Below are 25185 nucleotides of genomic sequence, written 5' to 3' on the forward strand. Positions count from 1 at the left end.
TGATAAATTAAAATTTATTTTTTTATTATTATTATTTTAATAGGCTACATTTTGAAATTCAATTTTTTTAAAAAGGCCAGGCCATCACATGTAAAATAGCTGCAAATAAGTTGTTAAAGGTGATCCCATGATTAAAACTGCCTAGATGTTCACCCTTTTTTATATAATGTAGCGTACTGAAAAAAGAAAATAATTTGTGAGGCCATATATATCTTTTTTCTTTTTCTTTTTTACAGCTGTGTGTTGGTTACTGTGGTCGGTTACACAGGTGAGCACTGCCCCCTGCTGGTACTTACTGACTAATTATTTAATGCGTGTCACCTATATAGTATTTCCCCTTAAAATGAAAGTTTCGGCACATAAAACAGTGTATTTTGTTCACTAGTTAACATATATTGGTCAATTTTAAAAGGAACATGCAGAATTAACAGCAATATTCAATAGTAAATTACATTTCCTGTTGTGTTTGCTTACTTATTCTACTGGGCTCTGAAACCCTCCAGAGTTTGACTAGCAATTTAAACCTCTTCCATCATATTAAATCCAAAGTAATGAATTTATTTATGTCTGCTGCTCCCTGCTAGGTCCTCGCACCATAAATTTGTGAGCGCGCGTTTAAAATTCAAGCGTGGCGAGGAAGACTGTCGGGAGCGCGCACAGGAGGCTTGACGTCACTGAGGCGCCCTGGCTCTCCTGAGCCGCTGGTACTGCTGGTGAAAAGATGGGAAAATCAGATAGACATCTATCGAGTAATTAACATAAAATGACCGTTTTTGCAGCTGATTTCCATCCACTCTATAGCGGACTGATTGATGGCAGCGGTTTGAGCTCCACCAGACCACGAGAAAGGTAGTTTTTTTGGAGAGGTTTTCTCCACTGGCTATTGTGCTAGCGAGAAAAAATAAGAGGTTCTGCTTGACCACATAAATTGGATGGACAAGCCTCCATATGTCACGTCGAGCTAACGCTAAATGTTACGTGTATTTGATATTTTTTTGTTCTTTCCTTGACATGTAGTGGGCATGTAGTGAGCTATGTGAAGCTGCGGATGAAGAAAACCGTAGCTTAAAATGAAAATCCGTTCAGGAGAGGACGAGGAAAATGGATATGGTTGATATGGGTGTCTCCAGAGCAGCAGCAGACCCTGTACGTTTGTCGTCAGGATTGAGGGGAAAAGTGCCCGAGTTTTGCTCTAACGTGTCACATTTGGACCCTGCATGTAATGGACGTATCGCATCAGACATGTAGCTATGTATCTGTGAAGCTATTATTTCGATTTATATTCTTTTTTCTTTTTTTTACAAGCTGGGAAGCGTTTTCCCCCTTACTGAGTCCACCATGGACCAATCCCCTTTGCCTCCCTTTGCTAGTTTTATCCACAGCGTCAGCACATTGTAAAAACGTGTCATTTATTCAATATTTAGTCCCTAGGCAACATTATGTGTACACTACTCCAACAAAACGGCGATAATTTGGGGGATAACACGTAGTCAAAGGTGATCATGTCAGCTTTCACCGCTAGCCGGTATGTTACCGTAACGTTAGCTGCTAACAGGGCCACGCAGACTGCTGCCTAGTTAAATGGCTGTAGTGGAAATTTAGTTGAATTTTAGAGGCACAAGCCAGATAGTATGACATATTTTGCACACATTAAATATACACAAAGTTACTCTTGAAGCGTTGAATATCAAAATTTAGACTCTAATGCTACTTCCCCACTGGTATAACTTTACACCAATAAACCCACGATTAGGATAAATCACTAACTCCTTAACTTTTCCACGTCTGTCCTCAAGGAAATATAATAAAGGACCCCATCAGGACAAAAACATTTATTTTTAAGTATGACTTTATATCCATAACTATCTGTTTTGCAGGAAGGGATCCAGTTAAGACAGTGAAATCTAAGCACAGAGAAGGCATTCCCACTAATTGTCAAGGTGCTAGATGTTTAAAAGTGAACTAAAATAAAATATTGAGACCCCTTCAATGACCCCCAGTGGATAATAAAATCACTGAGGTTTTTGAAATGGGGGTCCCTGAATTTGATGTTGATTAAGTTGGGCTTTTGTAATGCTTTGTCAATTTTTCATTCTTACAGCTGTCTTATTTATTTATAGCAACTGCTTTATGAATGCTGTTTTTGTGCAATATATAAGGAACAACTCTGTTTTATTTGCAGGTCGGTCTCATAATTTTCAGCGGTGGCCAGCCCCTGTTGGAAGAGGGAAGTCTCCTTTTTTTTTATCATGAACATTTTGCTGGCCATCTTCAGTTGAATCAGGGTCATCGCCACATTTTCACACAGTTGCTGAAAGTTACACTCACAAAACCAAGCAAGAATACAATATACAGAGTCTTTAGGTCATATTTCAATTTTGCAGTCGGCTCAATTCTTCTATTTAGCAGAAGATGTATGGTAGTGCCCGCTCTGTTGGCAGAGGGGATGCCAACCATAGTGGAGGAAGAGATGGTGGCACCGGCGGTCAGGGATCTGGCCGTTCTCCGCGCCTTCCCCGCTCTCCACGGATGGGACACCGTCGTACCAACAGCACCGGAGGCAGTGGAGGGGGTCCCGGAGGAGCAGGAGGCAAGACCCTCTCCATGGAGAACATCCAGTCCCTTAATGCTGCTTACGCCACCTCAGGCCCAATGTACCTTAGTGACAATGAGGTCGCCATGGGAGGGGACCACCTTCCCAAAAGTGGCGGGACTGTGACGACCATGGGGAGACAGAGAGTGACATATGGGTCGAGGAGCAGCAGCAGCGGAGTGGTGGCTGCGAGCACTCCTAACATCTCCACCTCAGTGCCTGCCAATGCCATGTTACCAGCAGGCATGATGGCAGGCGATGCTCTAGCGTTTGGGGACCACCACATGGCCTCCACCGTGCCTCACTCTCTGAGGCAGGCCCGAGACAACACAATACTTGACCTGCAAGCCCAACTCAAAGAGGTATTTTGATTATCCTTCTCCCAGGGTGTGAAGTATTTTACTTTGTTAGGTTTGTCAGACTATAAACTGGTGTCCAGCATTCATGTGGAGCTCCTTTTTATTCTGTTTGCTCAGGTTTTGCGTGAGAATGAGTTGCTGCGGCGAGAAGTGGATGTTAAAGAGAGTAAGCTCAGTTCCTCCATGAATTCAATCAAAACCTTCTGGAGCCCAGAGCTGAAGAAAGAGCGAGCTCTCAGGAAAGATGAGGTTTCTAAAATCGCTGTTTGGAAGGAACAATACCGCGTGATTCAAGATGAAGCACAGGTGAGTGTTCCCTTATATTTTTCTTAATTTGAACAGTCATCAGTCTGCCTGGGTCAAACATGTTCGACTGGAGAAATGCATTTCACAGTGTGTCAGCTTTAATGCGAGCATGTTTCTCTCCCTCTTTCTTCTCTCTCTGCATAGGTTTGAGGCAGTTTTCGAACATCTAGTTAATCCTCTTATATGCAGCTATATGCTCATGCTTGATAGATGAAAGAGGCCATAAGTCTAATGGCTGCATTAGCATCTCTGCACGTATCAGCAATTGCTGAATGTGGTGCACAGGATAAAAATGTGGAGAAAGTGTAATTTTTAAACGATATATATTTGCATTAATTTAAGAACTGCAGAGCATAAGAAAAAGTCAACTCATGAATGATCCTCAATCATGGGTAACAATAATAAAGGAATTAAATGAAGTAAAAAGACCATAAACCAAATACATGAAATACATTTGTCCTTGAACAGAAATCCTTACTGAAAAAACAGAATTGACTCCTATCACAGACTGAAAATAATTACTCAGTGTTAGATGGAGGAAGAACACATATGAAATGAGTGTCTACATGTACTACAAATATGATCGCTTTTATTAGACCATGAGATCAATCTCCTCTCTCATTTTATCTTTTTCTTAATGTGTGTGAAAATTCTACTAGTTTGGTGACTCGTCATTGTAGAGTTGAATAAGTGCGGCCCCTGATCTGAGAGAGTAGACTTTGAGTCCACTTCCCAGCTCATCAGCCTGTGTCAGCCTACACACTTTCACAGACACTGTGTGCACACATTTAACAAGTGGATTCATACTCGTGCAATCTATTTTCAAAGCCTGTTGTTTGTTGTGGAAACTGTTGCAAATTAAGTTCCAGTAATGAAGAGGAATCGTCTGTGTTTCACTGTGATTCTTAATGGATGGGCTGACCTGCATAATTTGCTGTTTTCACTCCTGCTGAGTCACAGAATCACATTGTGGACTAATTCCCACTAATGCCTGACTAGCGCAGGGCAAATTAGTGGGTGCTTTAATTTAAAGATGTCCGCCTCCACCTCCCACCCTGGCACACACATGCAGCGGGAAGCATGGACACACACAGAGACGGGAAAGGCATTCGGTTGAATGTGGCTCCAGCTGAACTGCAAAGACTCACTGAACGTCATTAGACAGTCATCCAGCTGACTGTCTGTTCACGCTCATGTGTATGTGCAGTGTTCACGCCGACGTGTGTCAGTGCTTGATACGCTAATATGTATGCTGGCCGCTGTTTGCAAATCCCACCTTTGTCATCATCAGCTGTGATAAGTGACTGCTATTATTACCTAGTGTGTAATGGTGTGAAATGGCTGTCATCCTCCTTTTCTCAAAAAGTCCAGATACTCGCCCAATAATCATCAGATATTTCTTCCTAAATACTCATTACCACGTAGATTGAACATCACATCAGTCATAGGATGTTGAGAAATGCAAATGATGCTTTATCAGTGATAGTAGTGATGTTAGCGCATTTAAAATGATAAGATGGGGAAGAAATCAAGTAAAAGAAAGTTATGCATCACACACTAAGCATCTTTATCATTTTAACTTTAATAAAGTTTGTCCAGTGGTGTGGATGCTCTGCAGCTGAGGTTTGATGTAGTTTTTTTATGAGCTGTGACTGACTGTTAAGATCAGTTTAGCTGGTGCATCACATCCCCTATGCTTTGTGCTCTCTCAAACGCCTGACTGTTATCTCTCCTCAGGCAGAGAGTGAGAATGTAGGAGGGGTAGGGTGAAGGTGTGTGTGTGTGTCCATGTGCATGTGTTTCCGTGCTTGTCCGTGCATGCATCTGTGTGTGTGTGTGTGTGTGTGTGTGTTTGAGGGTGGATCGGTGCAGTCACAGCAGTGAGTCAGCCTTAGTCACGGGGTGGAGAAGGTGATGGAGAGGGAGGGTTAGGTGAGAGTATTGGAGGGAAGAGATAGGGAGAGAGCAGGGAAGGTGGATGAATAGTGTGTGAGGAGGAGAATAGTGTGTGTGCTGGTGGAGGGAGAAGGAGAGAATGACAAAGGGAAGGAAAGGGAGGGGGATGGAGGAGGAGGAGGAGGAGGAGGAGGACACAGGGAAAGGCAGACACTGACTTCTCTCTTTGTTCTGTCGTCTGAAAACGCTCACAGCTGGTTCAGACCAGAGTGTAACGCAGCCTTGTGTTACTGTCTCACAGCAACACTGCCAAGTGTCCGTGGCGTCAGATGCCACAAACAATGCAATACTATACTGGACTGATTGTGTTTCACTACTTGTATTTGACTGGGCATGAAATGTAACACTGTCCACAATGCCTGGCTGTTAGGGCCGCATCTGTCAGAGACTGCTACGTTTTTAATCACGATTAGAGGCTGATTGCTGCTTTAAAAAAAAAAAAAAAAAAACCAATGACGGCAATGCCTGTAGCGTTCAAATAATCAACATATTTCCTCACCTCATCTACCCCTGTGTAAATAATTTTAGAATAAAGGCTATTAAACAGATGTTCACAAATCTAAGTCTCTCTTATTTGTCTCTAGCATCTCCAGATGACTGTCCAGGCTCTCCAGGATGAGCTGAGGATCCAACGGGACCTGAACCAGCTTCTGCAGCAGGACCCGGCGAGCCAGGGCCGGGACCTGGCCCTGACATCCGAACCGACGGAGGAGAACTATCGGCGGCTACAGGCCGAGCATGAGAGGCAGGCCAAAGAGCTCTTCCTCCTGAGAAAGACGCTGGAGGAGATGGAGCTGAGGATCGATACGCAGAAGCAAACTCTGGGAGCAAGAGATGAATCTATCAAGAAACTTCTGGAGATGCTGCAGAGCAAAGGTAGTTTTGAGCAGCAGGAGAAGAGCAAAGCACCAGGGTTACAGGGTTTCTTCTACCAGCCAGTAGATCTGTGGCCTCTTCCTGTTGACTCACTGTAATAAGTTTCTCCCACAAACATTTGGGGTGTCAAAAGGCTTTGGTCTCAGTCTGTCACAGTAAGTGGCTGTGGTTGCTGCTAACTGGTTCCCCCTCATCCCAACCCAAGGCATTTCCCCTGTTAGCCCAATATGGGTTTCTTTTCTCCATTAACTGGCCACAATGTATGCTTTAAAAAACCCAAGCATGCTTCTGAGGCTGCAAACATTCAAGGTGTCACTCAGTTATTGCGTGTTATTTTCTTAGGGGCACAAAATACTCAGAATGTCAGTGGAATGTTAAAGACTATAAAGAAAACAAATTTAAACCCCCATATCTTAAATACAATAAAAACTAAAATATAAACACTCTCATGAATTAAATGTTGTGTGCTTTAGACATTTAGTCTCAGCTTCTGTCTTAGTACCAAGTTATCCACATGGCTCATGATGCTCAAGCTGATTGTCATAAAGAATTAAACTTTCAGCTACATCAACATGTTTTCATCTACTTCAATACTGTTATATTTGTTTTGTCAGGGCCATCTGCAAAGGCATCAGAGGAGGACCAGGAGCGGACCAGGAGACTGGCTGATGCAGAGATGCACCGGCATCACCTTGAGAGTTTACTGGACCAGAGAGACAGAGAGATTAGTGCACTAAGAGAGGTAATGACCAATACACCCATGGGAGATATGAAACAGTCTCTTTCTGTGGTTATGTTGTTTTCTGTCTGCCCTGAAAATGCACATAGTTACTGTAGTTTATCAATAGCAACTCACATTTTGTTTGTTTTTCTTGACTCAGCATGAGCTGCACCGCCGATACGAGGGAACCCCCGAGTCCACCAAAACTAAGGCTCTGCAGACTGTTATCGACATGAAAGTGAGGATTTAAAGAATTAAATAGAGCGCTATGTGTGTGATGCTGTGTAGTGTGTACATGCTACGTGTATTGACTCCACTTCATCATCCCCCAGGATGTAAAAATCAACTCAATGGAGCGGAACCTGAGGGACATGGAGGAGGAACTGCTAATGATGAAATCCAATGGACTTCTGAGCTGTGAGGAGCGTCAGGAGGAGATGAAGCAGATGGAGGTTTACCGCAGCCACACCAAGTTCATGAAGAACAAGGTCGGTGACGACAAGACATTTAGTTGGAAGAGACTACTGTACATTTTGCATAACCTCACATACAGATCTATATATAGCTCAACCTCTCTCTCTTTCTTAAATTCTCCTCCAACCTTTGTTTTTTAGATGGAGCAGGTGAAGCAGGACCTCTCCAGGAAGGAAACCGAGATGCTCGGCTTGCAGACAAAGCTGGAGACGCTCACCAACCAGTTCTCAGACAGCAAGCAGCACATTGAAGTCCTCAAGGAGTCTCTCACTGCCAAAGAGCAGCGAGCTGCGATCTTACAGACAGAGGTACAGCAGATCGATGTCTTTACACTTTATATGGCCAGTGGACTTTATAGGAATAGCTACACAGCAAGTGCACTTCAATGGAGTGAGTGGAGAGACCTGTTCCTCCTTTGGACTGATAGTGCCACAAACAAAAGCATAGATGTTACCCAATGTTAACAAAGATGTCCAGTTGTCTTTGCTTTTGACCCACTTTGATTTATTTTATTTTATTTTATTTTATTTTATTTTATTTTTTACCTTGCGACAAAGATACAGTTTTGGTTTATGGCTGTTGTAATTTGTCTGCTTTTTCTTGTAGGTTGATGCTTTGCGCCTACGCTTGGAAGAAAAGGAGGCAACTCTGAATAAGAAGAGCAAGCAGATCCAAGAAGTGTCAGAAGAGAAGGGAACACTCAACGGGGAAATCCACGACCTCAAGGACATGCTGGAGGTTAAGGAGCGCAAAGTTAATGTTCTTCAGAAGAAGGTGATTTGAGCTTTCAACCGTTAAAAGATCTTATGTTGAGTTTGACCGGTCCTGTGGTAGTTGTTGGTTTTTGACCGACTGTTGCTCATGTTTGTGCCACAGATTGAAAACCTGCAGGAGCAGCTGAGGGACAAGGAGAAGCAGATGAGCAGCCTGAAGGAGAGAGTAAAGTCTCTGCAGGCAGACACTTCCAACACTGACACTGCTCTCACCACACTAGAGGAATCTCTTGCAGAAAAGGTGAATTGATGTCTGCATAAAGTCTGTGACTAGTGCCGTAGCAAATTTGCTACCATTGAACAATTGTGTTGTACATATGTCGTTTGTGCTCGTGAAGACGGTTTAATCCTCTACCTCCACCTAGGAGCGCATCATTGAGCGTCTAAAGGAGCAGCGAGACAGAGACGACCGAGAGAAGACGGAGGAGCTCGACTGCAACAAGAAGGAACTGAAAGAGCTGAAGGAGCGACTGAGTTTACTGCAGGGAGACCTGTCAGACAGAGAGGTGAGAAGCAGTTTGAATCAGTTTCAAAGATGTTCACACAAACACAGGCAAATCTCTGAATACTGTGATTTTTTTCCCCCAATTTTAGTCTCACTTTTATGATGAGTCATGGATGCCAGTATTAGATCTAATGCATTTCAGTCTCCTCAGCTCCATGCTCTGGAAGTTTGGTAAACTGAAACAAGTCCATGTCATTATACTCATGCTGTGTATATGGGTGCATGTACATGCAGACCAATCTGTTGGATCTGAAGGAGCATGCATCATCACTGGCCTCCTCGGGGCTGAAGAAGGACTCGAAACTCAAGAGTCTGGAGATCGCTCTGGAGCAGAAGAGGGAGGAGTGCCTCAAACTGGAGAACCAGCTTAAGCGAGTAAGATGCTTCACAGAGAACAGTCATGCAGCATGTGATTAGCGCCGCATCCTGAGAGGGACTGATTTCTAACCAGCGTCTTGTCCTTCCGTCAGGCTCAAAACGCAGCCCTGGAGGCTCAGGCGAACACCGAGCTGGCTGAGCGCATTAGGAACCTGGAGCAGGAAGTGGCCCGCCACAAAGAGGATTCTGGGAAAGCCCAGGCTGAGGTGGACCGCCTGCTGGAGATCCTTCGGGAAATGGAGAATGAGAAGAACGACAAAGATAAAAAGATCAGCGAGCTGGAGAGGTAGGTAGAAGTGTGCATGTGAAGTAAACCTCAAACCTGCACTAGACTGAGCAACTGAGCAAGTTAATAAACGTTTGGTAGTGTTGCGGGTTTCTGAGTGTTAATCTTGAAATGAGTATCATCTTTAATGTTCATCACGTAGGATACGTTGTCGTGGCTAGTTTTGAATGACACGTCTTTTATTTACTGTTTTCGGCTGAGCCACAGGGCCAACACTGACTGACTGACTGAGTGATGCAGTTTACAGAGCAGCTTCCCAGCTGCTTGGGAACTACAGGGGAGGAGAGACTTTGTGTGAACTACTTTACTCATGTATGTCATTAATACCGAAGGAGGCAGAGGAATAACTGAACAGAAAACGCACAGAAGAAGTATAGAGATGGAGAAGTCGTTGATAAAGAGGCTTTGTACTGACTGTTTTGACCAATTGAATATATCAAATGGAGTTACACATTAAAACCTCCCTCGCATAAAAGTGAGTTACGTTCTGGAGTTGCAAGTAAATGAAAACCAGGCTGTTGTGGATCCTAGACAGTGGCTGTAGCTTACCTGATAAAGCCTGGGCTTGGTGGTTTTATCTTCGCCCCAGCAGTCTGGCCTGTTCTTCCATCTCTTTCACTATGACTCAGGTAAAAGGAAAATGCCTGGACAAATGAATGCATAACTGTCTCTTCTATCCCTCTGAACCTTTATAAGTAATGCAAATGAAATCACACCCCAGTCTTTGTCCTTAATTAATCTGTATGGTGATTTTTGTCAGGTGATTTGACCACAGGCGGTCCAGAGATATAAACAGTGTTGACCCGATCTTGTTTGTATTGTTTGGCTGCTGTGATTTTGTCATAGTTTCTGTGAGCTTGGACTTGTGACCATCGACTTGTGATGCAGATTTTCCCTCAGTGACTTCATGTCACCATGGAGACCGTTGCTCCTGGCATATGAAGTGGTAGATTTTACTGTAGTTTGGCCACCTGCCATTTGGCATTTTAGCGTTATTGCTTCTTTAAAACGCTGATGTGGTGAATGTTTCAGAAAAGTAATTGCTGTTGTTGGCAAGTTGTTTTTCCATGTCGTGTTTACAAGTCCTTGTTTGTGGTTAATTGTGTGATCGCTTAACATCAGAATCAAAGACACTCAATTTATCTAGAGCTGCTGTGTATGAGGTCTCTGCTCCTCCTCTCATTTTTTCTCTATTTGTGCTTATCTTCCTGGTCTGAGTCTGTTTTTCTCTTTACTGCTTTCTTGTCTTTACACTGGAAATCTCTCATCCTACCAGTTTGACCTCCAGGTTAGTCTTTGCTCTTTTTCTCTTTCCCCCACTGACATAATGTCTTCCTCTCACATTTCTCCTCCTTTGTTTCTCCTCATGTCTTGCCTCTCCTTAGTATGTGGTGCCACAAGCAACTGCCTTACACTGACATGTTGAACTATTTTGCCATACCCCCGCTCATGCTCATTTTGCCCCTCTTCGCTGTTCCGCTTGTTTTCTGTCAACCCGAGTCAAAACTGAGATCGACTCTTTGCAGGGCTGTCGAATCTTATCAAAGCAAGTCTACAAGGTTGTGTTTGAATATTTTACTTTTTGATGGAGTCACATATATTGTAAGGGTGGTGGCCCCACCATTCGATATTATCACAGTACTTATGTCACAATATGATATTTTAAACATTCTGTGATATCCTGAGTATTGATTGTGATACAATTGTGATTTCTTACCTCTCTGCAATTACAAATTATCTCCTGAAAGGAAAATTTCGTCAACATCTATTTTTATCTACCGGTAATAGCATAAAGATCTTGGTTTGTTTGGTTGTTTGTTTTTATTTTTTGCAAAATGGGATTTTTCAACCAGACTGACCACCACAGTCATAAAAGCACTTGAGTATTCTAGTGCTAAAAACTTGAATTCATTCAATTTACACGATTGATACGTGGTGGATGTCTATTATTACAATACAATATGGTCACACAAAATATTGTGATACTCTGCTGTATTGATTTTTTATTTTTTATTCCCACCGTAATATCTCCTTTTATCTATTTAAACCAATTAATTAGAGCCCCAACCCCCACAATAATTTTACATTTGATCCATTTTAAATGTTCCAGTTATCTGTTGGTTACAACCATAGACTGACTTGAATGCGTACATAACATCTGTCTCCTGTGGTGTCCATTTAGGCAGACGAAGGACCAGACGAAGAAGGTGGCATCTCTGAAGCACAAGGAACAGGTTGAGAAAAGCAGAAACGCTCGACTCATGGAGGAAGCTAGAAAGAGGGAGGACAATATGTCAGAGACCTCCCACCAGGTGAAGGTAACGCTAGTGTGTGTAGTATACGGTATAGGACCGTATGTATGTATCCTGCAGAAACATTTGCAGTTCCTGGCACTGACCTGTTGCTGCTCCTTCCCTGCAGGACACTCTGCGTCAGAAGTCGGAGCGTATCGAGGAGCTGGAGGAGGCCCTGAGAGAGAGCGTACAGATCACTGCCGAGCGAGAGATGGTGCTCGCCCAGGAGGAGGCTGCCAGGTCACTGCAGGAGAGACAGGTACACAAACCCCCCCCTGAAACATACACCACCATGACAGAGCAATGTTAACCAAGCTTCACAGCTTCACATCGACAGTACCAACACACCTATATACAGATATCACATACCTTCATATTCTGAGATTCTTTCTCCCTCACCTTTTTGCTGCCTTTGTGGTGTTTCTCATCCCTTTCTTCAACTCCCTCCTCTCTTCTGACCTCCTCTCTCTCAGTTCTTTTATCTTTGCTTGTGGTTTTCTCTTTGTTTTTTTCTCTGCTACACACTGCCTCTCAGAAGCACTCACTCAAACCAATGCATGAGTCCAACCTCGCCCACTTAAAGTGGTCTAAGGTATGATCCCAGTATGTGTGACCTCCATCAGTGAGCAACAAACGCTTACATGGGGTGGACACAGTAACGGTATCACCTCTACAATTCATGCAGTCCCATGCAGTAGCCCCTCTATAAACATGTTTGTAAAGTCTGATCATTTTGGGGGCCTTTAAGCTTGATTAATGTTGGACTACATGTCTTTGCAAAGTGTTACTGTTGTTTCCAGCCCATGTAAAGCTAATGTTATTTTGTTTACCTGTTGTTTGCTGCCATAACTTGCATATTAATTGGATAGTTTGTATGTCGAATTGCCAACATCATTGAGCATTTGAGCATAGATTATTCTCATTCACTGTGATTTAAGTTCAGTATTGATATGAAATAGAGAATCTTTTTAAAGTAAATAACAGGTAAATGAAATTCAGTACTGTAATTTAAGTTACTTGTGTCATAGTTGACTTCCCAAAAGCCCACATGAATTCTGCCCCTGGCTCTTATTAGAGCAGTTCATATCGGCAAATCCATAAGGTCTTTTCTCAAAAGGAAAAAAAAGCTCTGTGTGTTTTCACTGATGGATTAAGATGATCTGTTCTTACTCTAGTGATGATTCAGTTGTTTGTGTATATGTGTGTGTGTTTTCTCAGATGGAGGAGCTCCTGGGGGCCATGGAGAAGGTGAAGCAGGAGCTGGAGTCTATGAGAGCCAAGCTGGCCTCCACCCAGCAGTCTCTGTGTGAGAAAGAGGCACACCTTACAACCCTGCGAGCTGAGCGCAGGAAACACCTGGAGGAGGTGTTGGAGATGAAGTAAGACACACATACACACGCATATACACACACATGCGCACGCACACACACACACACACACACACACACACAGTTGGATGTAGTATACCCTGGTATATTGATTGCTTCCTTCATTATGTAAAATGTCATCCAATTCTGGCCGTCACCAGCTGTCAGGATGATTTTGTGCCATGAATTATAAATGATAATTGAGCTTTTTATTTGTGTGGTAAAATGCCATATTGTTTCATCCCCACCTAACAGACAGGAGGCGCTGTTGGCTGCTATCAGCGAAAAAGATGCCAACATTGCCCTTCTGGAGTTGTCCTCCTCTAAGAAAAAGAAAACCCAGGATGAGGTGGCTCTGCTGAAGCGGGAGAAGGACAGACTGGTTCAACAGCTCAAGCAGCAGGTAGGAGGGTGTCCTCTGCTATTCATACGTGACTAAGACATCACATGATCCAACACACGCATTTTATCTCAGTTTTTTCTTCTCACGTGATATGTTTACCAGTAGGGGGCACTAGAGAGTTTCCCCAGTGGGAATTTATTCCGTCTAATGATGAAAGATGTAGATATTTATTCTCTTTTTGCTGGCCATCATACCAAAGGTTTTAAACTTAAGTATTTTTCTCCAAAATACTGTGATTTTTGAAAGTTATCATTATTTCTCCACATATGAGGTTTATTATGTAAGAGATGAAGTACCATATAAATTTAAACTTTTGAATCACAGTCAACCCGTTTTTTCTGTAACGATACATGACATTTTTTTCATCAGTGTGACAGCTCGTAGCAGACGGTTAACAAAGTTACAAGAAAAAAAAGCCTGAGACATAAGTAATTATAGTTGAGCCATTATTGTGTAGCTTGTAGGAGCTTTTTACACTTGGATTGTTGACATTTGGGGACCTTTGTGATTATCCTCTTCTGTTGATGTATGGGCACTGCTCTTGGTTAGATTATAAAAATGTTACATGTTATTCTAAAAGATGCAAATGTGGCCCAAACTACAAAAATAAGCCACATTTTAAATAAATAGATAAAAGCGTAAGTGCCCTGACCAAGCTTTAGATGTCTTTCTATATTTCCTGCTCTTCCTTTCCTCTGTTCTACACGGGTTTTAATCCTTAAAGGTGTACAGAAATGGCCGTTTGTCCTGTTTGTCGTGCCGAGTTGTCACGAGCTGCAACACGAGTTTACCCGAGTGAGGAAAACGAATTTGATTGGTCGTTATCGAGCGGGCGGGATATTCAAAGCTTGGGGCGAGACCATGGATGTATTGGGCGAGACCGAGCTCCGTGTGTGTGTGCGTGTCTCAGACGTTTGAATGACCGATGACGGATCCAATATCAGTGGCTGATGAATCGTGTACAGGCTGACGTATAATCCGTGCGCCTGCATTATCCAAAGCGAAAAAAAAAATACACACTTTCATCCTGGATTTACTCAAAAATAGAATTTTGCACAAAGTTTGGCCTACAACGTCTGAAAGATGAGTTATCACATTAGTATTAGAGTGGGCTCAAATTCAGTTTTCTTTTGTGTACACCTTTAATGTCTTTTTCCTTAGACTCAGAACAGGATGAAGTTGATGGCAGACAACTATGAGGACGACCATCTGAAGACTGCCCCTGACCAGACGAATCACAAACCCTCTCCAGATCAGGTAGCTCACTTAACCACCAATTAGCTGGATTATGTCCACGCCGGTATTTCATCCTCAGCGGCTTCTCTGAAATTGTAACTCATTGGTTAAAAAGGTAATGTCAGCTGTAAAGAGGTTTTGACTGGATACCTGCTGTCTCGATGGAGTTTAAAATGAAATGAAACACAATTGCTTGTGTCCTTTTTTAAAAGCTTTTTTTAAAATCTGTAAACACACTAACCAAATGTTCCTCTCTATTGCTGCGATTGGCTTACCATGTGGCTAACAGGATGATGAGGAGGGTATTTGGGCGTAACCAACCTTTTGCCCTCCCCCTCTCTCTCTCTCAGCCATTTTGTTCAGAAGGGTGAGCTTGTGCGAAAAGCCAAACCTGTCGCACCTTCCTTCATCGTGGCTCTGCGGCACGTTTACCTGTCTTTCATTCATTCGTGGTTTTTCTTTTCCATCATGAGTCATTCCTCTCTTCTTCATGTTTGATGGTCTTGTGTCATCATTGCTTTGTTGTTCTGTGGGAGCAGTTCTCACCACTCATCCCTTGTTTAACACTGGTCATGTATTACTTTTTTATCAGCTTATGGGAGGGGGATCAGTGGTGCGTGTTTGTGTTTGTGTGTGATTGCATGCACAAGCTAAGAGGATGAGGCGGGTTTTGATTCTGGCTCAGTCCCATTGCCTCAAACTAAAGCATCTTAGCTTTGCATGCCACTGCTCCAACGCTAATGAATGGCTGCTCACATTTGGCATCACGCAAACAGGTGTCGCACATTAGACTTAGACTAAGAGATACTTTATTGATACCAAAGGAAATTCAAGTATCCAGTAGTGCAGACATGCATATAAAATAAGGGCATAGAATACATAGAATACACGCAGAAAAGTAAGAAAAATATCCATTATATACATCTTTATGGAACTATGTATATACATATGTTATGAATAAAATACTAAAATACAATACATTGAGGAAAGAATGCACCAAATTAAATATCCATTATGTATAAAACTATAAAACTGTGCGGTTAAACATGACATGACAGTTAAAGTCAGAGTAAGTTCCTTTGTAAAACATTTTCTTAATCTGCACATACATAAAAAAAACTACTACCTACTAGTAGGTTTAGTACTAATGTGAAACAGTGATGCATTAATGAGCATGCATGCAAATTATGTTCTGTTTTTCTCTCATTAAACAAAAACTTTTTGTTGTTGTCATGCAACTGTTGTCTTGTGCTTGGGATGTGATTGTGTTCAACCATTGAAATGGGACTTTAATCCTTCTTTGTTAGTGTGTTGACTGAGGAATGTTTTTTTTCCTTGTTTTCCTTCCCTCCCTCTCTCCCTGCAGATGATACCCCCTCTTCTAGCCCTGTCCCAGAACCGCAGTAAGCTCAAGCTCTACATCGCCCACCTGACAGACCTCTGCCATGACCGGGACCCCAGCATCCTCAGCCAGCTCATGCCACCCTCTCACTACCACCACAGCGACCCTGAAGACTGGGAGGAGGAGCTCCAGAAGATGAGTGTTGAACAGGTAGTGGAGGAACTCTCAGTCTCTCACAAGCCGTGATTCTTGCGTATGGGATTTTCAAAATAACCCACGTGAACATCCCCAAAATATGCTATGATGATTTTTACTTTAAAGAGGAACTATGCAGGATTTTTCTTTACCTTAATTGAACAGCTTTGGAGTAACTGCGATGATTTAATAAATGACTCGTTACAGGGAGAATGGAGGCTCTCTGCCTTCCATGTAGCGTCTCTTGGCTGAAAAAACAACTTTGGTGTCCCAGATCTCATACGTTGTAAAATCGTTTATGATATTATGTAACATTATGTAACGCCATATTGATTGCATATGTTAGCAAAACAGAGAAAAAGCAACCAGACTTGCATAGTCCCTCTTTAAACCATTTAGAATTGTGTTGATGTTGGATTCAAATGCATTCAATAAGAAACTAACTCATGCTCTCCTCCCTCCAGTTGGAGCGGGAGCTGGAGGTATGTGAGAAGGAGAGCGGGGAGCTGCAGGAGTACGCCAACTCTGTTCTCCAGCAAATCGCAGACTACTGCCCTGATATCCTGGAGCAGGTTGTCAATGCCCTGGAGGAGTCATGCTGACAGCTCTGACCTCAGACACGACCCGGCCGACTACTGGTCGTCACATAACCTGTAGCTGAGCCCAGGTGCCCCTACCTCCACCCAGTGAGGCTCCAGGAGGAAGGGCAGTTGTGAAGGAAGGAAGAAAGCGGGGGCATTATCTCAACCCACTGAGCTCTAGTTCTTTGTTCCCCTCGTCCACCCTGGAACAAACTTTCACGACCCCTGAGTGCTTTCCTGTCTCATGTGTCAGGCCTGCAAAAATCGAATTAGGCACGTTCACAAAGTCTGTCAAAGCGCTGTTAAATATGTCACTTTGAGCACGTATCAGATTACTCGCCGCAAACCGAGGCCTGTTCATTTAATGACAGCCATGGCAGATGGTGGGAGTCACAGTGGGAGTGTGCACACACTGATTTGTCAGGCAGGCATGCTGGAGATGGGTCAGAAATTAATTGTGAAGACGCCAAATTCAGATTTTTGCTTGTAGGACACTTAAAAAAAAAACATCACTGCACACCTGTAAGTCTGGGACAGGTGCGTTGGGAGAGAAAAGATTTCAGATGAACGAAGCAAACATCCGCACAAAGTCTTGGATTATACTGCCAACCTTCCTCTCCCTAGACGGCATCATTTCCTTGCAGGAATTGCCAAATCAAGCACAGTTACCTCACCCTCTTCTATCTCAGTCTTTTACCCCTTAGATTCCTCTCACAACACTTGTAAGTCTAAAGGGGTACATTTACTCTTCACGTGGGGCAGGAAAGCACTTTTTGCCTTGGAGAACTGGGGAGCTGCTACATCTAGAGGGGAGCAGAGAGGAGCCGAGTTCAGTGTGTGTGTGTGTGTGAGTGTGTGGGTGTGTGTGTGAAATCACGGGAGTCGTGTAGATGCTTGTCATGTGTTTTTAGTTAGTGTTCGCTATTAAGCTCTGGGTCGGACCCCAGAAACTAGTTAGAATCCAGCTGCTGGTGGCCAGTCTTCACTTTTTAACCAAATAAATGCAGTAAGTTCTCCAAATGTTTCCTCTCCAAGCTGCGGATCTGTCCATGTAGCAAGGATTAGGTTGTAGGTACATTTTTACTGTGTCGACTCGTCTGCGGCTGGGTCATAGGCAGGAGAGGAAGGGAGGGTGGGGTGGGATTGGGGGGGCAAGTTTGACCTTTGACACAGATCAAAGATCAGAATTTAGTTACAGTACGTTTTCAATAGATGAGAGGAGGAGAAAAGCTTTTTATTCTTGGTGACGTGTTCATTTTTAGATGGTTTTGCACACAACGTCCACTTGTTTATTGAGGTATGCAATATTTCTTTTGAGAACGTTCTAGTGGCCTTGGAGCATGCACAGAAATCAGTACTGGACCTAAAAAGCAGGGATAACTTATTCCTCTATAATATTGGTGCTAAGGCATGATGTAGGGAATTTTCAATCTGATCCACTGATCATTCAGTCTCATCCAAAGTTTCTATAGATGTTACTCAAAGCCCACCTGCTCATTAGTTCTCAGACTGAATCACTGAAGAATACGAGTGACCCCCCCTCCCCCTTTCCACCTATTTTTCTTGTGTTTTTCAAATCACTTACAAGTGATGCCTCCTTTATTGTATTTTTTGAAATCTTCAGGGCTGAGGTTTTTAATTACTAAGTGCATCTACATTTACATTTACTTACAAGTGAAAGTCACTTTTCAGCAGATTTTGACTTTTTAGATCAGTTTGTAAATAACATGATATTTAACACGTACAGTGACTGAATAAAGGTAATTAAGTGGAAGGTGTTGTGCATTCTTTAAAAAAAAAAAATCAGAAAAGTTACAAGCAGTGCAGTTGTCTTTTGTGTCTAATTTTGTCTTAAGGACAAAATGTGTGTGTGTGACAGTACTGCCATAACTTGCAGAAAGTCATGTTCTATAGAGATATATATATAAATATCATACATATATATATAAAAAAAAATGTTTACTGTATGGATATGCATTGAATGTTTGCACAGAATCTTTACGAGCGAGCTGCTCTGAACAAAAAGACCGTCGAGTTAGTGTCCCCAGCAGAAACTGAGGAAAGGTGTAAGAAAAAAAAAAAAAAAAAAAACTTTTGTGTCAAAAATAATGTGTGAACTACAAATGTTTTCAAACCGTGACTGTGTGATGGGAGAGTACTTTTCTTGCATTAATTTCTAATTGTCATTTTTTATATATTTTCACCACATGGTGATGTAAATGTATTATCCTGAGATACCAGTGTTGTTATTTTTTTCAGTTTATCTGTTTCTACCTGTTCTGTCATGGTCGATGTCAAAGGCAGGCGGATGGATAAAAGGAATAAGTCTCCTGCCGTCGTGGCGCACCTGCTGTTATAAGAGGAACATGATGTTACAGAACAAAACACTTGAACACTGTGTCAGTATCTAAAAAAATAGATGAAGTTTTCTAACAAACTTCCCACGTGAGGTCGATTTACAGATGAATTTGGGCAGGTGGATTTTCAAAGTAGACTAATAGCATGTCGTACTGAAAACATAACTCGCCTCTGGTTTTGACAGATGTTAGTTGGATGCTTGTTTTTGTACTTCTTGTCTGACAGTTCATTTCTTTTCATTCCTAAACCCATTAACCGTTTGCCACAGGGTTCAGAGAAAGAAGAAGGCATTTTTTGTGTTTTGTTTTCCCTTACTTTGGCCTGTGTGTCCCTGCCCTTGCCTTAATGTCTTGTCATCTCTTTTTCTCGACTCCTTATTGAGGAACACAGAGCTGAATTAAGGGGCTTCTGTCAAGTTCATGGTATTTGTTTTGCATTTGTACAAGAAATGTACTTCTGTCTGTTCGTGTTAAGAATCAAACTGTGTAAAAAGAAAGCAAAACAGACATGTTTGTCAGTTATTTGGATTTTGTATGTATGTAAATAAATAAATTATAAGCCTTGGTTTCTCGTCTAAGCTTTTTTTTACAAACTAATTTTGGATATAAAAACATCCCCTACAAATACTGGAGCAGGAAAACAGCTGGTTATTGGGAAATTGAAATTCTACATTGATTGACTAACTACTGACCTGCACAACTGCTATATAAATTTATCATCCAAGTCCTCCTCGGTTGTCAGCGTCATCTATTTGCCAGGAGCTGATGGTCAGAGTTCACACATGTATCAAACGCTCCGTTGAATTTCATCAGTGTTCCCATGAAAGTGTGATGTGCAGCAGTTCAAATAAAATATATTATATACAGGTAAAAGCCAGTGAATTAGAATATTTTGAAAAACTTGATTTATTTCAGTAATTGCATTCAAAAGGTGTAACTTGTACATTATATTTATTCATTGCACACAGACTGATGCATTCAAATGTTTATTTCATTTAATTTTGATGATTTGAAGTGGCAACAAATGAAAATCCAAAATTCCGTGTGTCACAAAATTAGAATATTACTTAAGGCTAATACAAAAAAGGGATTTTTAGAAATGTTGGCCAACTGAAAAGTATGAAAATGAAAAATATGAGCATGTACAATACTCAATACTTGGTTGGAGCTCCTTTTGCCTCAATTACTGCGTTAATGCGGCGTGGCATGGAGTCGATGAGTTTCTGGCACTGCTCAGGTGTTATGAGAGCCCAGGTTGCTCTGATAGTGGCCTTCAACTCTTCTGCGTTTTTGGGTCTGGCATTCTGCATCTTTCTTTTCACAATACCCCACAGATTTTCTATGGGGCTAAGGTCAGGGGAGTTGGCTGGCCAATTTAGAACAGAAATACCATGGTCCGTAAACCAGGCACGGGTAGATTTTGCGCTGTGTGCAGGCGCCAAGTCCTGTTGGAACTTGAAATCTCCATCTCCATAGAGCAGGTCAGCAGCAGGAAGCATGAAGTGCTCTAAAACTTGCTGGTATACGGCTGCGTTGACCCTGGATCTCAGGAAACAGAGTGGACCGACACCAGCAGATGACATGGCACCCCAAACCATCACTGATGGTGGAAACTTTACACTTTACTTTACACTTTACACTTTCCTGAGATCCAGGGTCAACGCAGCCGTATACCAGCAAGTTTTAGAGCACTTCATGCTTCCTGCTGCTGACCTGCTCTATGGAGATGGAGATTTCAAGTTCCAACAGGACTTGGCGCCTGCACACAGCGCAAAATCTACCCGTGCCTGGTTTACGGACCATGGTATTTCTGTTCTAAATTGGCCAGCCAACTCCCCTGACCTTAGCCCCATAGAAAATCTGTGGGGTATTGTGAAAAGAAAGATGCAGAATGCCAGACCCAAAAACGCAGAAGAGTTGAAGGCCACTATCAGAGCAACCTGGGCTCTCATAACACCTGAGCAGTGCCAGAAACTCATCGACTCCATGCCACGCCGCATTAACGCAGTAATTGAGGCAAAAGGAGCTCCAACCAAGTATTGAGTATTGTACATGCTCATATTTTTCATTTTCATACTTTTCAGTTGGCCAACATTTCTAAAAATCCCTTTTTTGTATTAGCCTTAAGTAATATTCTAATTTTGTGACACACGGAATTTTGGATTTTCATTTGTTGCCACTTCAAATCATCAAAATTAAATGAAATAAACATTTGAATGCATCAGTCTGTGTGCAATGAATAAATATAATGTACAAGTTACACCTTTTGAATGCAATTACTGAAATAAATCAAGTTTTTCAAAATATTCTAATTCACTGGCTTTTACCTGTATATAATATATATGTTTATAGAATATAAACTGATTGTTAAAAATGTATCTAGTTTTATAAATCAAGATTTTTGCAGCTACTAAATGAACCCATTGTGAAAATGTGACTTCAGCTCACAGGACTATCAACTTTTACTCCTCAATTGAAAAGTAACTTGGAAAATGGAACATGAACATTGTGCTTTATATGTTGCCTGTTTGTTCATATATCATCCATGCAAAGGCAAATAATGTAGGGTTACTTTATGTAAACGAAATGGTTATAACAAAGACCTTAAAACACTAATTGGTACCATAGTCAGATTCACGTGTCCTCACAAACTCACTGGGCACATGCATTATAATTTGGAGAGGCAGCAGGGTGTACAGAGCACGGTTGAAACCGGCCTCGTCTTTGAACCCGGTGCTGAGATGCAGTGGTGGCTTATCTCAAGTTTTCGACTCATGCCAGTGGGATTCAATTGGTATATTGGTGTGTAAATGTATTTTTCTACAATAAACTTTTTTTTCAATCATAATGACTCAAACTGTCTCCAATATTTAATATCAGTCTAAAGTGTATGAGGTGTAAACTTAGACCTTAAAAATGTGGTATTAATAATCAGTCTTATCAGCTGTGGAATGATTAAGATTATTATCTCTATCTTAATTACATATTTGACTCTAGATTACATTTAGTGGTAGCTTTGCCTTGAGCTTTTAAAAACTTGGCCAAGATAATTCATGATGGTCCACTGAACTACTAAATCCTTACAGAAATTATGTTCATGATAATGCAAGTAACAGTTTGTAATACTAGTAAAAAAAAAAAAAACACAAACATTTGACAAGATCAAAACATATTTGCCATCTTTATTCATAAATATCACTACTGTATGAATATAAAACAATCTTAAATTACTGCTTTTTTAAACAAATACTCTGACACTATCATTGGAAGCTCCTCAGGAGAATAACCACTGATGAACAGTTTAAGGTATTGCATATAGCCTTTGCAGCTGTTAATTACTACGCCTTGCTGTAGTCATGTTGATGAACCTTTGACAGAGTAGCATACTGGAACATCTGATACGTACTTATTTCCTCAGGAATATGAAACATAGCCAACTATACATAGGTAAACAAAGACAGACAGGAGTGATCCACCCACTTCAATTTGAAGTACAATTTTGTCAAAAACAGTTATTCAATACAAAAAAATATTGGGTTACACAAGTAAAAAATACATCAGCCAAAAAAAACATTCTATCAAAACTTCAATCCAAGGTACTCTGGACTTCCTGTTGAGAGTTAATACGCCTACCTATTGTTTTGCAATGAGATTTCTTCAATATCAAAACCTCCATTGGTGTGTAAATCACAAAAATATGCAAAGTAATCTAGTATTCAGCGACAGTAGGCACTCCTGTGTTTGATGGGTGAGGTAGCTAGATATTAAGAATTGTACACTGGCTGAGATTTGACAGTGCGCCTCAGAAAGAGAGCACAAAATAAAGTCAGAGTAAGAGTGGATATTGCAGCGGAGGTGAACAATATTCCAGTGATCAATGCTGAGTCCCTCTCTTTTAGTCACAGTATTGAAGGTAAAATTAAGAAACTGAGCACTGTACACAATGAAACACGTGTATACTAAACAGGAGAGCTTTCACCTCACCCTCTCACTCTCAGTCATCTGCCACAGTCCCAGGTTTAACACTTTAAGGCACGGGAGCTGTGTTATCCTCTCCAGACCTCTCTTGGTGATCTTCGTACAACCGTACAGATCAATTCCCGTCAGCTGGGTCAGGTGGTCAGCTATCAACTCCAACCCCTTGTCTGTGATTCGCACACACTGTCCAATGTTGAGAGTCTTGAGTTCATGCATCTGGCGGACCATCCTGTTGATGCCGTCATCACTGATGTGGCATGAACAGAGAGAGAGGGACTTGAGCTGGTACAAGCCCTGGGCGATGTATGCCAGGCTCTGGTCCCCGATCTTATCGCAGAAGGAGACGTCAAGTCCGGACAGCCTGAGGGAGCCCATGGCCAGATGCATTATCCCCGTGTCACTGATGTTATCACAGGACCGCAGGTTCAGGCTGCACAGGTGGGTCATGTGTGACAAGTGGATCATCCCTGCATCTGATATCCCTCCACAGAAACTGAGATTGAGCACTTTGAGCTTGTTCAGGCCCTTCGACACGTGTTTCAGAGAAAGGTCAGTCAGCTTCTGGCAGTCCTGCAAGGTTAACTTCTCCAGAGACAGGCAGCCCTCCGCAGCACTGCGGGTCATGCCGGACAGGTGACCGATGCCCACGTCGGACACATGCCTGCAGCTGCGCAGGTTAAGGCTCTTGAGTCTGTGCAAGCCCCAGGCGATGAGCAACAGGCCCGTGTTTGTGATATTGCTGCACCCCCCAAGTTCAAGCACCTCCAGGTTTTTGAGGTACTGGGCAATCCTGCCCAGGCTGGAGTCCGTGATCTGTTTACAAAGGCTGAGGTTCAGCACCCGCAGTGATGGGATGTCCTGCACAAAGGCATGTCCGAGTCCGTTGTCTGTGAGGTTGAAACAGCCGCACAGATTAAGGCTTTCGATGTGCGGCATCCCTTGAATCACGTAGCTCAGACTTCGCCTCAGGCTGAGGATCTGAACTTTCTTGATCCCTCTGGTCTGCAGGCTGGGGAACAGAGACGGGTTGGCTCTCCGCAGATGGAGCTTGGCTTCCACCCCCCTCCACACCGACTTGTGGTAGGACGCGTCTCTCCAGGCCGCGCACACTTGGGCTACTCTCCCTTTGTCTTTCACGTCCAGATAACTGAAAATAATGGCCAGGATCTCGGGAAAAAGGCACGATATATGCGTCTCCATTTCAAACATGACTGCAGACGGACTGCTCACGACGGCAGAGGTTGCTTCTGGGCGACAACAACAATACTGTGGTAGTCAGCTCGCCGAAACTCTCCTGCCGAAGTTGCGGGCTAACGTCAGCTAGCAGCATACGCACAGGCTAACGACTGTAGCCAGTTAGCTTCGTGCGTAACGTATCAAAAATCCTCCCATCGCACAAGAGACACACTTACTATTAAACTGAATGCGTGGATGGTATAAAATAATTACGAACGGCTCAGTTCTTCGGCTGACAACGTGGACGCAGATGCGGGAAACTCCGAAAGTCCGTCTATTTACCTAGCGCGCTAATGCTAAAGCTATTAGCATTAGCATTAGCTGTCTAAACTTGGGAGCTTCAAAGACAAAAAAAACCCTCCTCGTCCAGGCTTTTCATCCGGAAACAATTTGTTCTTCACTCCGCCTCATCGTAGAGCGTATCCAGACACTTTTCTGTTTGAAGAAGCCTTCAGCAGCAGAGCTGTTCCCTCCTACAAAGCTCCTTCACCCCCTGATGCATCTCCAGCAGCGGCAGCGTCGGAGCATCCCGGATCTCCACTAATGAATAAACCGACTCTTGGTGGCTCAAAGCCGGTTCAGACACTGACCAGCGGCGCCTACTGGAGGAACCGAGTATCGTTGCTGTTGTTACTGGCACTAAAATATCACAACTCTGATCATTTCTTTTTAATTATTTTAGTGTGACTTATTGGACCTGTGTTTACCGTAGCCTATGTATTTTTGGTTGTTTATTTTTTTTTCATCTAAATATACAGATCTTAACACCTGTAGACATCACACTAGGCTCATACTTTACCCTATTCCTGATATCAATATCTGAAACAAGTGGGGGGGAAAAAACCTGTGCTCGTTGTACATCAGACACCGTACACTAATCTAATTATGTGTGTAAACACTGTATATAAACACTGTTAACCTGACAGCTGCTGCATTAGAGTACTGAGTAAATTAGATGCAAATTACAAC

The 25185-nt window shown here is 42.5% G+C and overlaps 2 protein-coding genes across 2 annotated transcripts; one reads left to right on the forward strand and one right to left on the reverse strand.

The window, feature by feature from the left end:
- Positions 1-694: 694 nt before the first annotated feature.
- Positions 695-19439, forward strand: LOC310987428 (ELKS/Rab6-interacting/CAST family member 1-like). Its single transcript, XM_083973682.1, has 20 exons — positions 695-849; positions 2183-2955; positions 3070-3258; positions 5799-6090; positions 6705-6832; positions 6972-7049; positions 7144-7299; positions 7426-7593; positions 7892-8059; positions 8162-8299; positions 8424-8564; positions 8798-8938; positions 9034-9227; positions 11410-11545; positions 11649-11780; positions 12740-12900; positions 13144-13291; positions 14453-14548; positions 15894-16079; positions 16529-19439. Exons 2-20 carry the CDS (start codon positions 2413-2415, stop codon positions 16664-16666), a joined length of 3333 nt encoding a protein of 1110 aa, XP_083829808.1. The 5' UTR covers positions 695-849; positions 2183-2412; the 3' UTR covers positions 16667-19439.
- Positions 19440-22207: 2768 nt separating this feature from the next.
- LOC310987029 (F-box/LRR-repeat protein 14-like) lies at positions 22208-24741 on the reverse strand. Its single transcript, XM_083973173.1, has one exon. It carries the CDS (start codon positions 24187-24189, stop codon positions 22978-22980), a length of 1212 nt encoding a protein of 403 aa, XP_083829299.1. The 5' UTR covers positions 24190-24741; the 3' UTR covers positions 22208-22977.
- Between the last annotated feature and the right edge of the window lie 444 nt (positions 24742-25185).

Source organism: Trachurus trachurus (genome assembly GCF_905171665.1).
Source record: "Trachurus trachurus genome assembly, chromosome: 6".
Classification (NCBI taxonomy): Eukaryota; Metazoa; Chordata; class Actinopteri; order Carangiformes; family Carangidae; genus Trachurus; species Trachurus trachurus.